Below are 15,173 nucleotides of genomic sequence, written 5' to 3' on the forward strand. Positions count from 1 at the left end.
TGTCAGCTCTGGGCACCACAAGAAGCATGCAGAAAAATTAGAATAGGCTCAGAGAAGAACAATGACCAGAGACTAGAAACATTGGAGAAAATATGAATATTTAGCTTTGAAAATAGAAAATCAAGGAAGATATGACAGCACTCTTGAAATTCTGAAAGGATGTTACATCACAGAGAATCAAGACTCATTTTCTGTCATTTCAGAATGCACAGTATGTAATAATAGGTTTCAGAGGCAGAGAGTTAGACAGCAATAGCGTTTAGATTTATATACTGCTTCACAGTGTTTTACAGCCCTTTCTAAGCAGTTTACAGAGTCAGCATCTTGCCCCCAACAATCTGGGTCTTCATTTTACCAACCTCGGAAGGATGGAAGGCTGATTCAGCCTTGAGCCTGGTGAGATTTGAACAGCCAAATTGCAGGCAGCCGGTAGGCAGAAGTAGCCTGCAGTATACTGCATTCTAACCACTGCGCCATTGCGGCTAATCTAAATCTAGATCCTAGGGAAGAAGAATTCCAGCACTAACAGCAGATGCAGATTCATAATTATTCGGAAAGATGGTGGCCTTCTTTTCACTGGAAACTCAAGCTGAGGCTAAATAGTCATCTATCTCAGATACTTTAATCTGAATTCCAGAATACAGTTGGGATTGAATCTAATAAACCAAGCAGCCTCTTCCAGCTTAATTATTCTAGTGATAATTAACAACCTCTTTTTTGTCACAAGTCATCTGTGTGTAAATGGAATGATAAAGAAATGTTTTTAAGGAAATACCTTCCATAAATGTGCATGTTCAAAATCTTTCAAAGGAATTAAATCAAAATAAGAGGAAAACATGAAGTATGAAACATGGTTTTATAAAACACCAAGCAGCATTTTCATCATGTTACCGAACACCAGAGCTGTTCTGAAGACAGGATTTCTTTAAGGATACCCAGTAGGCACAATTCTATATTTAATATTCTCAGCAGGCGCTCCCTCTCTCTAGAGTCAAAATGGCATTAATAGAGATACAGCTGGTCCTTGACTTATTTACTACAACTGGGGATGAAATTTCCATCATAAGTCATCTGTAAGTCAAGTCATCATGTGATGAAATGCATTTTATGACCATTTTTGCCAGATTCATAAGTCGTCACCATGGTCATAAGTTGAGTCATGTGGTCGTAAGTGCAAATTCACCTGGAAACCAGCAAAAAACATTGCAAATTATGATCACATGACAGTGGGATGCTGCAACTGATCCTAATTGCATGCCAGTTGCCTACCACCTGAATTGTGAACACATGGCTGCAAGAGCAGGGTGACGGACATAAATTCAAATTTAGGTTGTAACTGACTTTTTCAGAAGCCATTGTTAATTAAGTGAATGGTTGTATGTTGAAGATTACCTGTATGCAAGGCATAGCTAAAATTCTAAAATTGAAACTTTTTTTTTGTAAATCCAGAAAAAAATAACATTTAGAAGTGACTCAGGCAGACATACCTCCAATATGCAGATGATATAACATTTGAAAGAAAGCAAAGAAGATCTGGAGTAGCTAATCCTGAGAGTGAAAGAGAAAAGCGAAAAATTTGGACTGCACCTTAACATCAAGAAAACAAAGATGATTACGGCAGCAGAGAACACACAGGTCAGAGTGCAGATTGACAATCAGACCACTGAAACAGTAAAGGAATTCATCTTCTTGGGCTCTAAAATCAACCAACATGGTGGTGACTGCAGCCCTGAGATCAGAAGGCAATATAGCACTTGGAAGAACTGCAATATCCAGCATGAATAACATTTGGAAAAGTAAAGATATCAGCCTACCAACTAAATACAGATTAGACAAGACAATAATTTTTCTGGCTGCAAAACTTGAACTCTGAAAAAGGCAAACAGGGAGGAGAAGGTTGGGCGCCTTTGAATTATGGTGCTGGAGATGACTATAATGTATCCCATGGACTGCAAAAATCACAAACAAGGAAGTTCTAGACTGAATCTCACCCAAAAATACAGCATCACTCGAAGCAAGATGGCCAAGCAAAGGATATCATGCTTTGGCCATATCATGCAAGCAGACTCACTTAAATCCATCATGCTGGCAGTGATCAGCAGAAAAAGGAACAGGGGCCACCCTACTACCCAATGGCTAGACGCTATAAAGAATGACACCAGGATGACTATGGTGGATCTGAAGAATGAGGTGCAAAACAGAGGGACATGAACAGTGTTGATGCATAAGGTAGCCAAGGGTCGGGCACATCTCAATGGCTGACAAAGACAGACAGGCATTTCCTTAATTCACAATTATAAAAAGTGGGAGGAGGTACAGCACAATCAAACTTGTAAGATAGTCAATTTCAATAGAAGCTGTTTGAGCCTTCCTGTGTGATTGACCTCTGGTGTACCTAATGAGGCAGATGTTCACTCTAGAACAGAGGTGTCAAATTGGTGGCCCGTGGGCCAGAGGCGTCACGTGCAAACCATCCCCCCCAGCTCCACGAAGGGGAAAAGCGTTGTGAAACATCACGTGATAGCAGCGAGTTTGCACCCATGCTCTAGAAGAACCTGCCCACTGTGGGGAGATGGGTTTAATCCTATATAAGGATATTTAAATTTAAGGAGATTATTCAGTTTTCCCAGCACCACTGCAAATCTATTTGTGCAAGCCGTTATAACAAAAGCAACAATTTATTCTTCAGAAAAGAATAATCCAACATCTAATAATAATTAGATCTAGAACTGCCTGTTAGGAGTATACAAATTCAGCATTAGGTGCTTATGCATATGTAAACCCTACTGTTTACAGCTAAAGTTGCTCATTTCTCCCTTGAAGAACGTATTAAGATATTCCTCATTTTCTTGAAACCTTAAATCTACTTTGTTCATTTATCTCTTATAGTTCTCTATAAAATCAACACTCTTGTAAAAGTATGTTAGGCATGTTAAAAATTAACTACATCTTTTGATGGGCCTGAAAATGTAAGAGCACCTAAAGGAATCCATGTATTTCTGCATGTAATGTTCAGTTCCTTGTGCTTCTAATTAAAATTTATCCTCTCTCTAATTTGACAGGGCTGCCAACTTCAAACTGATCTACACAGGGGTTTTCTGCAAATCCATTTGATCTTTTATGTTACTTAGATTCATGACTTCTTACATGAGAAAGATGAGTTCAAACAGTTTAGCTTAATAGCCTGCTTAACCAAAAATATAATGTGCAAAGTTCTAATTATGCAATTCAAAGAAAGATTAACTGTTGCCACTTTGTGAATTACTTCCTTCAGTGTTATAATGTATTGATCAAAAAAGCTGCAGAAAGAACTGTGTCTTCCTTCAAATTCTCTACACCTTTTAAAAAGTTACCTTTGACATGTTAACATGAAGATGGTAATTTAGCAGTGCTAAATTGTCTTTCAAAGATGAAAGTTAAAATGATACCGTTGTGATGGCTGATTTCACTTCTTGGCCCACTGAACTCTGAATAACACAAGCAAACACAACAGTTGGATCTTCTTAATCTCAGCATAATCTCTGTAGCATAACTTTTGGAAGTCTGCAAAACTATATACAATAAAGTGCTTCATTCTGTGAACCATATGACTCCATTAGTCATTCAAGCATATATTTGGCACTTGGTGAAAGAACAGAACTTGTTTAAATCAAGTATTTTGAGCCTGATTTGTATATTGATGTAGCATTTCTATAAACTCTTTACTTCTTGTATATTGTCATTGCTTAACCAAATGCCAGAATGTGTTGTGCTTCACCATAGCTGGTATTTTCGAGGGCAAACCATGTCAAAACATAGGATGACTGTATTAAAGAGTTCAAAAATGAGCTTCGAACGCATAGGAACTGTTTTTACACTTTGCTTTCTTTAATTTGGACTTTTGAACATGCATCTGTTTTATGAAACAATGTCAACATATTTTAGAAGTGCGTGTACATACATACATGATTTTTTTAAAAAAAACAGTATTAACGCTGACTTTGTTCAATTGAAGAAATCAGGGCACACAGCCTATGTTATATCACATGGACTTGGCAATGCAAATCGCCAGACTGTAAAAAATACTCTGAGTCTGATGCACCAAAGAAATATGCAAGAAACATTAGGATAATGGCCAGATTCCTTCAGTACTAAAACAGATGCAATCAATCTGGTGCAAAAAAGGCTTAGGGCTCTTTCAATATGGGTTTTTAAAAACATAACTTTTTACAAATTAATGTAAAATTGAGATTAAATTAGAATCTTTTATCTGTAACCTTCAACTGTGTCGAAAAAGTCTTGTGTTTCATAAAAATATATGCAGAATAATCTTATTTCCCAAAGCAGTTGTATACATGAGACCCAATCATTCACATTATCCCGTAAATATATACCGAAGTGGTAAGAAAGCCATGCTGTAGGCTATTAGTATAAAATATTCAGAGAGAAGCTAGTAGCATTGTGAAAGCTCAGATTTTTTGAATGTTTTTCTCTTGCATTACTTTGTTAGATACTGACTTGGCTTAGGAGCTTTCACAATAACTTTGGCAGAAATTCTCTAGTGAAAGAACAATCCAAATTTTAAAAAGAATAGTCCTGCATCAAAAAAGCTGAGAGCTCTGGATACATTGTTCTTCCTATTAGCATTCTGCTTAGGATGTGAAGGCATCCTTGTATCCTGACAGAAAAGTTTCTGTTTGCTACTTTTCAGGACAAATATAATATTTCTTTCAACAAATCCTTCTGGGTTTGCAGGATATGCTACTTACAACCAGTTTAATTCTGCAAGCAATGCACCACAACACAAATGCAATAGTAGTTATTTTGGACTGAATAGTAGCTCTTATTCAACATTTCACTATAATTATCCCTTTTGAAACTTTACATTTATAACTGAAAGCAGGCTTTTTGTGGAACATGGAAAGCCAGAGGTAGTTATGGTGGATAAAAGCCCATAGTCAGCTTAAAAATATATTTCATGTTAGCAATATCTTGGCTCTTAAGAGGTTTTACAGCGTCAATTGTGCTGCTGGAATGTTGCAATGTACAATAAAAAATATACTGAAACATATAAAATGCATGAATGCATGGTTAGGTGGTTGAGATCCAAATGTTTCTAACTTTTGTAAATACTGATGTCTGGCATTTTGTTTGTTTAATGTGATGTCAAGCAAAGATTTAAAGGAATTTTCATATAGGAACAAATATCAAATTATATAATACTTCGTGAAACAATGCATTTGTCTTGAATGCTAGGAGTGAATTCCTGCAATAACCTAACTGGTCATGTAATAGCCATTTAAACGTTTTTGTCTGGCTTTATTTCCAGGGGAGTAATGGTGAACTGAAGATGGCTCCACCAGAAAGAATGAGATGGAACTGATAGTGGATTTAAAAATGACAGATTAGAAGAATCATATGGAAAATGTTCCTACCTTGGACATACAAAAGAAACCAATTGCCTTAATAAATTAAAAGGCATATCCAAATAACAAGCCAAGAGAGTGATGTGGATAATTTTCTTATATTGGATTTACAAAAGACTATCATTAAAGCTTTGAAGAATTTTGTAAGAAAGGAGAAAGAAAAAAATTAAAACAAATTAAGTTTCAGGACATTATATGAACTGACTAAGGATCAAGACTGTGAAAAGTAAAAGAAAGGAATATAAAGTTGGTTTATATAATCAACATTAAAATAGGCATGTTGCTATCTCTGGTAATCCTTAATGCAGAATTCCCCAACCTTTCTGGCTTTGCAGACCAGAGGAGAGGGAGAGGGGGATGGTTCTGTGTGAGTGGCGCATTGCAGTTCCATTTGCACGAATGGTGAGCATTTGTACGAGCGGTCCTTCATTTGCATGAGCAGTCCCCACTGCTTGCATAAGTGGGGATCTGCATATGTGCATGCTCACCCACCACTTCCATGGTCTTTTCGGAACAATTCAAGGCCAAGTAGTGGGTCATAGCTGGGGATTGGGGACCCCTGCCTTAATGGACATTTGCTGATCAGGACTGAATAAAAGGTCTTTAAGGATCTGTTTATAGCTATGTGATGGGATATGAGAGAAAGGGATCGCTTGTAGTTCAACAGAAAGAAATAAGTTACTGAAATTGTTTATATTTGTTTCAATTGAAGATTAACTTTTTATATAGTACTTTTTAAATTATTTTTTTCTTTTCTTTTCTGCACCTTCTACTTTTTTCATTATCTTTCTAACTATAATTTTTAATAAAATTAATATTAACAAATTCCTCTAGTCTTTGTAAAGGAAAAATATCTTGAAATGTTGATTATTTGATGAACAATTTAAAACAGGAGTTCTCTGCCTGTAGCCTTTCCAACACTTCATGTACCTTATTAGTGACTTAATTTTATAGCTATTTTACTTATAAAAGTGGAATAAAAGCTATATGGCCAAATTTAAGGTTGTAAACATTTGCACATGTCAAGTTAGCTAAACTCAGGGGGTTCTAACCACTGCTTTGAACACATAGAGTAAGGAAGTGACAAGGCCAATGACAAATTTGTTCCATTTACTTTTTCTGTTTCTATCACTCTAAAAGGGAATGGAGCAAGGCCAGCAGTAGCAGAATTATGCACCACCCAAGGGATGGCTTCAAATAAGGGTTCTGGGTGGAAAAAAGGAAGGGTTTTCTTCTTAGCTAAATGTACATGTTCCAGTGCCAATGCATTGACAGTAAGAGTAATCAAAAGCTATCTATCTTTTTTTAAGGCCAGAAAGTTACAGAAAAAGGGAGATCATCTAGGTAGCGCTCTAAATGTCCGAGGGAGAGATATTATTTTTGAAAGGATCTAAATTGTCACAGCACGATAAAAGGGGAAAAAAATAAAGAACAGCTATATTGGATCAGACCAAAGAACACACTGATGATACCTATGAAATTCTAGAAGTCAGGCAAGAGAACAGTATATTCCATTTATTTCCCCCAAAACTCAAAAGCAGTCCTAAATTTTACATGACGATACTTACAAAAGCTTTTGGTTAAGGCTGCATGGCTTAATTACTGCTGTGCCAGGTAAAAGATTGTTGGAGTTTTTGTTATACAACTATTTTAAATTTAAAAATCAAATGTAGGAGTAGTGAACAGAATTTGTAAGCTGCTCAGATTTGTTCCACCACAGCAACAATACTAAATACATGTATACTAAACACAGTATAGGAGGAAAGGTGATGAAGGAAAATTGATATTGCTCCAGGAATGTCTTTCAATATATTATATTCATTATATTAACCCTTCTCCATGTCAAACTTAATAACATTATACAGATTTTGCTCATTTCCAATAGAGGCTTAGATACAAGAAGTTTTCTTTCACCCAGAATTATTCCATTATCCCGTCTCCCTTCTAGGTTGGAATCCGAATTAAATCTGAGGATCCTATGGAAACTGTAGCCATCTAACTTATTGGGAGTTCCCGGATGGATAATCTCAAATTTTATTCTTCAAATTTTCACATACTGTAGCTCTTTCCATTTATTTCTAATTTTTTAGAAACCCTGGCTAAAAATTGACTAAGTATAAGGGGCTTAATATGTAACATCAATATAATATATGCACTCAATTCTCATGTACATGCATATATCAACTTTTATGCTTTATTCCAGAATCACTCACTTCATATACAATGTGAGATGTGGGTATCTTTAAATATTTTAGCTGTATATTCATCGTATTTTTCAACCTGTACCTTATTTCTATTTCACTTTTCACTGTTCATGCATAAGGTAAAGATAAAGATTCCCCTCACACATATGTGCTAGTCATTCCTGACTCTAGGGGGTGGTGCTCATCTCCGTTTCAAAGCCGAAGAGCCAGCGCTTTCCAAAGACGTCTCTATGGTCATGTGGCTGGCATGACTAAATGTCAAAGACACACAGAATGTTGTTACCTTCCCACCAAAGGTGGTCCCTATTTTTCTACTTGCTAGGTTGGCAGAAGCTGGGACAAGTAACGAGAGCTCACCCCATTACGCGGCACTAGGGATTCGAACCGCTGAACTGCCGACCTTTCGATCAACAAGCTCAGTGTCTTAGCCACTGAGACCCCACGATCCTATATGCATAGATGTCATTAATTACATTACTTTTCCCAAGATTAGTCCTTAAATCCCTGGCTATCAACCGATAACATAAACACTTTTTCAAATGTTCGTTTGCTTTCTGCTCTATATTAAATATATACATTGCATTGTAATCTGACAATCCTTAGTTCTGTACATCTTCATAGGAAAACATATATAAGGACGGAAAACCTGTAGCATGGCAAGCTAGCCATCTGGTTTCAAACAAGAGCTAATTCCTTCTCCCTGGTACTAATAAGTCCCAATTTCTTCTCTCTCATCTTTTGTAAAGTGGTGAATTGAACTGAATTAAATCCATTAAAATTAAATTGATTAAAATAAATAATGAGCTGAGTTGGAATTATCTACCAGCATGGTAATGTTCTGGCTATCCTGCCTTTCTCTCCTTTAGGCAAGATGCAAATCAGCTAAAATCTTGTTATTGGGTAAATTAATAGACATATTAAAAAGTGGAAGAGTTATACTCACAGAAAGTGAGTATATGCTTGCAAATATATTCAGAGATATTTCAAGATGTACCAGGCTGTGAAGCGATAAAGAATATACAGAAACCATCATTCCAACAAGTATTTTGTGCTCCCTGAGGTTATAATATAGTTGGATATGGACACAAACAGGAATATTCTAATTATGCCCACAAAGGTGAATGACCTCTGTAGATTGATGAAGATTCATCAATCAGCTACAACAGAGGTTGGGAACTGTGGCTGTTTTATAACTTGTGGACTTCAACTCCCAGAATTCTGGAGCCAGCTCAGGAATTCTGGGAGTTGAAGTCCACAAGTCATAAAGGGGCCATAGTTCAACACCTCTTGAGTTACAATATAACTATAATAGTGTGGTAATTCAACCTTGCCTATAAAAAGAGAACTGAAGAAAGGAGAAGTTAGAAATCCCACCTTTCAGCCCGTTGAAGATCATCTCAGAAAATTCCTGAATTTCCCTCTCCCTGGCCAACGGCAAGAAGGATTTATCTTCCTGGCCAATGGCAAGAAGGATTTATTGTTCATGTTTGTGTGGTTAAAAGACTCAATATGAGATATTTATATTCCTAAAATAAAGCTTTTAAAATTTACTGGTGCTTCTCCTGATATTGTTGGATGGTGTTCAGAGTCATTGGAAAGAAAAACCAAATGAAGAATAGAAAAGAGACATGGCAAGGCAAAGTATTACATGGTCAGTACACACACACACACACACACACACACACACACAAAACTAGGAGGAAAAGCAAATAACAAGACTTGGCAATGGTTATGAGCAGGAAAGTTGAAAAAAAAAGGGACGGAAGGGCTGCACAAGATGAAGCCTTAAGAACAAATGCACACAAAGCCAGAATTGAGAAGACAGCAACAGAAAATACTTTTTCTGCAACATAGTTAATGTCTGCAAGAAGACTACAGAGACTGATTACAAACAATGGCATGATAAAATAGCAACTATGGTATATTGGATTGACTGCAAGAAATGCCATTTGCCTGCCAGCAAAGAATCGGTGGGATTATAAAACAGACAAAATAATAGCAAATGAAGAAGCTAAAGTATTTTCTGACTTTAGAATACTAACAGACAAGCACTTGCCACGTAACACTTCAGACCTAACAACTGTTGATAAAACAAAAGAAGTCTGAACAGTAGGGGTGGCAGTACATGAAGACAGCAGAATAGAAAAGAACGAACTGGAAAAAATCACAAAACCTGCAAATAGAACTAGATTGACTGTGGCAAAAGAAAGCAAAGGTAGTACCAGTATTAAAATGCACCAATATTAATACATTCCATGGGTGCAATCCCAAAATATCTGGGACTGAACACCGCACAGATTGACAAAATCAGATAGTTGCCAATGGCAGCTTTACTTGGAACAAGTCACATCCTGCAACAATATGTTTAACACATCAAACAACAACATTTGCCTATCCCAGGTCCTTGGAAGGATTCAACAGGTAGACAAAAATGCAGAATCTAGTCCAGTCAGAATCTGACGGTGTGACCAACCATAATAATTCATTGCTTTATGCTTTAACCAGTGGTGGGATTCAGGTAATTTAACAACCGGTTCTCTGCCCTAATGATTTCTTCCAATAACTAGTTTGCCAAACTGCTCAGAAAGTTAACAACTGGTTCTCCTGAAGTGGTGCGAACTGGCTGAATCCCACCACTGGCTTTAATGCTGCTTAAGGAAGAAGCAGCAGAATTCAAACCACTTGTAGCATAAGTTTCTAACCACCTTTACAGCCACGATTTCAGACAAGAAGGCAGGGTGGATTTGATTTAAATTGAGTTGATTTAAATCACAATTTAACTCGATTTAAATCATAATTTTTAAAGAGCAATTGTCATCTCTGCTACTCCTTTGACCCACTGTTGACTCACCGATAGTCCCAGTGTTGCAGAATATACAGCCTCATGCTACATAACTAAGCTCCATTTCATGCTGAATAAACTAAATTATTTATGTATCTTAAATAGAAAACTATCTTATGATAGATTTTTACCCCAAAAGTTTTTTATTAAAATAAATTCGATAAAAATAAAAAAATCTGATTTAAATAAAAAAAATCCGATTTAAATAAAAAAAATCTGATTTTTTTTTTATTTTTTAAAAAAAATCATTGATTTTTATCCACCCTGCAAGAAGGTATGCCCAAATTACATACTAGCACAATTCTACCCTAGTTACTTAATGCTTTCCTCAAAAGGAGAAAATCAAGTTGGTCAAAATGTCTGGAGGTGTTCTAATATTGCTCAGTCTGAAGCATCAGGTAGAATAGTTTGAATTTGGCCACCCAGAACATTCTCCAGGGAGGAAGATAAAGGCATGTTGAGTTTAGGGTGATCCATTGTTGGAGGTCAAGTTGGCCATCATGCAAGAGCAGGAAAGCTTCAGCTGTACTGGACATTCCCCAAAGAAAACCACAAGAATGGGAATTTCTGGCCCTCACTCTGTCCCTATAGAAATTGTAGTTTTTCCGCATCTACCAGTAAGCAAAGAGAATGGTTCCTTCCCTATTTGTGGCATGAAGAATGATGTCAGACATGGGCCTCAATGGGCGGTATAATATCAGTGGTGTCCATTTTGGCCTCTCTAAGATAAATGAAAACAGACTTAGTTGGCAATTAAGTGCTCACAGTACTGTGCAATGTTTTGTGCCACAGTTTTCTCCCCATATCGACATAATATATTTTTTAACAATTTATAACATGTCCAAGTTAACCCCAAACTTCTTTATGCTCATGAGATGACAGATGATACTCCATTTGAGTGAATATTCGTAATATTCATAATATTCACTTTATGTTACTTCTAGTGTGGCTTGTTCCGCCTTCCAATACTACTTTTTCAATGCATGTATATATCTGAATAGTACATCTGTTCCAGGTTTCAGATCAGATTTAAAAACTCAGAGGTATTCATATCATTCTAAATGAAAACACAGCAAAGCATTGAAATCAAGCCTAGACTAGGAACTCAATGAGTACATACCAACAATACAACTACAAAAACAACAAATACTGTGTTAAAACCACTTCTTAATATAGGGGTCTAGTAACTGATGTAAAATTCCTAATAACTAATGTATTACAAATGTCTGGGAGAATAGTTTGGGAACAAATCCCAAAGTCAGGGTAATTACTAAACAGACTACTAATAAGTCCGTATCATGATTAAGACAGTATTTGAAAGTTCTTGTAAAAGTCTACATTTGTTTGTAAGGATATTACCGTGAAGGAAAAAAAATGCTTCTCCATTGTCATAGCAGACTAGATAATGAGTTTTTACTAAAATTTACTTGCATTTGTTTTGATTTATTTATTAACTTCTTATATTTAAATGTCTCCCAACTACCTTCATAAAACTTAGCCCAGGAAACCAACAACAAACAATTTGGTTTTGTTCAATAGCACCTACTAATTCACTATTACTTTGCAACTAACTATTTCTGCATCACACAGTTTGGTCAGGGCTTCCAGAATCAAGACAATCAAAATAAGAGTAACTTTTAAGGATCTGAAAGCCAGTGACCTTTATATATCCTGAACTCTTGCAAAAGAGAAATTCACCATCATTCTAATTCTCCATAAAAAGGGAATGACTTGAACAAGCAACATATTCTAAATCCTTCACCTTCACCCCAATAATCTTTTGCCACAGAGAGAGTATTAAATCTAGTGTGTGTCATACAAGAGAGTTGGAACAATCGCATGACAGCTGCTATGATGGATGTAAAATCCTAAACTGACTTAGATCCAAGAAGCTTAGCAGAAAGGAATGTTTGTTCTCCAGGAAAAAATGCTTGGCTGATTCTGCAACATTAGGAATGAGATAGCTTCTTTCACTTCAGACCGGGCAACATAACTTTTATTTGTCCTGCTCATTCAATACAAAACACAAATACTGCAAAAAAAAAAAAAAAGGCATTCATCTGTGGAGAAAGCCTGGACAAAGAATTCCTTCAGATCATAACAATTAAATAGAAAATAGCTGTGGAATTGAAAAATAATTCTGTTTTATAAGTAAAACGTATCTGGTATTCTTTTTATATTAAAAGAGTATGCCAATTTGCCAATGTGTTTGCATTTTAGACAGGCCAGTTCAATTATTGATTACTCTAGACTGAGATGCACACACGATTTAACTTTCAACAAGTACAGTATTTTGGCATACCAGAATAAAACTGTTCCCATTTTTTGAATTTATTTTGTTATTGCATCCTATGGCTTGCAATGGAAAGAAAGTGTGGATGATAATCACACTGCCCATTATTTCAGGTTTACAGTTAGATCTGATTATTGTATTAGAATAAAAATTAAGCTACAAAGCTCCTTCTTTCGTTAATTTAGTATACTTTAAGACAACAGGATACTTTACACTGGGGAGGTGTTTGTTCCCAAAGTAATTATTTTAAATATAGTCCTACTTTGAAAAAAAAATGAAGAGTATAATCCTACTTAATTTCACTTAGGAGGCTCTACTGAATTTCATCATAGGCTATTTCTGAATTTCTGTAAGATATTAATTACTCTCAATTACATCAGTGTAATTCCATTTTAAAAAGTGGGAAACAGCTTAAACATGCAGGCAAGTCAACATTCTCCATATTCTTGCTGCACTCAACTATATTCAGACATAAATTCTAGCTACGTCTATGGAAACAGGCAGAGGATTATAATCTAACAATCCCATGCCCATGGAAAAAGCCCAGAGGCATTCTTTTCAGCAGTGTAATTCTTAACAAGGATGTAGAGAAATAAAAAAGATAAAAGTATACTTCTACTTGAAAATGATAGCAATGCCAAGAGAAGACAAGGCAGAATGCATTATGTGAATAATTAATCTGACATCTATAGCTGAATGTTAAACAGGTACCGTGATGCTCCATGAAACTATTAAGCCATTAAGTCACTGCCTCAGTGTCTCTCAGAGAATGACATGGTTTATCGTTTACAGGTAGTCTTTGACTTATGACCACAACTGAGCCCGAAATTTCTGTTGTTAAGTGAATCACAAGTTGATCAATTAGCAAGCCGGTTGTTAAGTGAGTCTGGCTTGCCCATTGATTTTGCTTGTCAGAAGGTCACAAAAGGGGATCACATGACCCTGGGTCACAGCAACTGGTCATAAGTATGAAGCAGTTGCCAAGCACCTGAATTTTGAACACAGGATCATGGGAACGCTGCAAAGGCTGTTATTGTGAAAAAAAGTGACCTAGGACAGGGATCTCCAACCTTGGCAACTTTAAGCCTGGCGGACTTCAACTCCCAGTCCGCCAGGCTTAAAGTTGCCAAGGTTGGAGACTCCTGTCCTAGGTCACTTTTTTCAATGCTGTGGTAACTTTGAACAGTCCCTAAATGAACTGTTGTAAATCGAGGACTATCTCTATTTACCACAGCAGGCAGAAATTCAACTGGATAGTATTCTCACCCTTGGGAGTAATCCTTCACCTGCTATTACCCATTTCCACTTTAGGGCTGTTATCCTGGCCCGGGGGCGGGGGATTGTGTTGAGGATGGTTGTGGTGGTGGTGGTGGAGGAGGAGGAGGAGGAAGATGATGGGGTAGGTAGTAAGGAAGAAGCCCACCTCGACCACTCATCCTCCAGCAAAAGAAGAGTTACGGGACCGGCGGCTGAAGGGAATGTCGCCCAAGAAAGGCGTGAGGGGGCGTGGGAGGGCCAGGGCGAGCCAGCGGGAATGTCCTTCGCGCCGGGTAAGCGTCGAAAGGCGGCAGCCGCGTCTTTCCTCCACCTCCCATACTCGGAGCAGACACGGCAACCGGCCCGGCGGGAGTAGCGCTCTGCTGCCCGCCCCGAACTTGCCCACCTTCCCCGAAAGTGAGAAATCAAAAGTCAAAGTTAGGAAATCAGCCAAGAAAAAGAAAGAAGAGAGGGACGGTTCTTTGTTTGGCAGGGCAAAAAGAAAAGAAAGCGCTGTGCAACGTGTGGGCGCTCGGGACAGGCTGGCTCCGTCGATAGCGCCTTGGCCAAACTTGAGGGGGGGCGCGGGGGAAGCCGTTGTTCAGAGGCGTTTTGGGGGTTGTAGGTTTTAGATGAGGGTTGCCAACTTACCTCGGGACCCGGGTGGCGGGGTTACGAAGAGGCTGAGCAGCAGACAGAGTATCTGGGTCGGGGGTCGAGGGAAAGGAGGGCTGCGTTGTCGTCCTGCCTGGAAGCGCTCTGACATTCTTAATCCAGGCTGAAAGACAAACTTGGATCAGCTGGTCCCAGCCCCATGAATGCACAGTTGCGGAGCAGAGAGAAAAAGAGTCCTGAAACTCAGGATGTGAGATGTTTCCTGCATGCAGTTCACTCCGAAACCCCTCCTGCTCCTGCATAGGCTGATGATGAGTTGGGCTTTGGTTTCAAATTTTTTTTTTTTTAATTTTAAACTGTTGGTGGGTTGGCTTTTTGCCCCCACCCCCCACCCCCCTGGCAAGAACAAATCTCTTGACCGTTTGCAACAACTGAGCAACTCATCCAAGCTGGCAACAGGAGGCACTAAAAATCTTTTCGTGAAAGAAGGCCGGCCTTGTGAAAAACTGCCCTCGCCAACTTTTACAGTTGTCATTATAATGGAACTAATTGTTGTC

The 15,173-nt window shown here is 37.7% G+C and overlaps 1 protein-coding gene across 1 annotated transcript in view; it reads right to left on the reverse strand.

The window, feature by feature from the left end:
* The window catches only part of ADAM12 (ADAM metallopeptidase domain 12), a 261,963-nt gene extending 246,790 nt beyond the window's left edge, over nt 1-15,173 (reverse strand). Inside the window, exon 1 of the mRNA XM_034436441.3 lies at nt 14,653-15,173. Coding sequence (XP_034292332.1) covers nt 14,653-14,767 — 115 coding nt within the window. The 5' untranslated portion in view covers nt 14,768-15,173. The remainder of the gene's footprint in view (nt 1-14,652) is intronic.

Source organism: Pantherophis guttatus, chromosome 6, assembly GCF_059756535.1.
Source record: "Pantherophis guttatus breed Tessera chromosome 6, ASM5975653v1, whole genome shotgun sequence".
NCBI lineage: Eukaryota > Metazoa > Chordata > Lepidosauria > Squamata > Colubridae > Pantherophis > Pantherophis guttatus.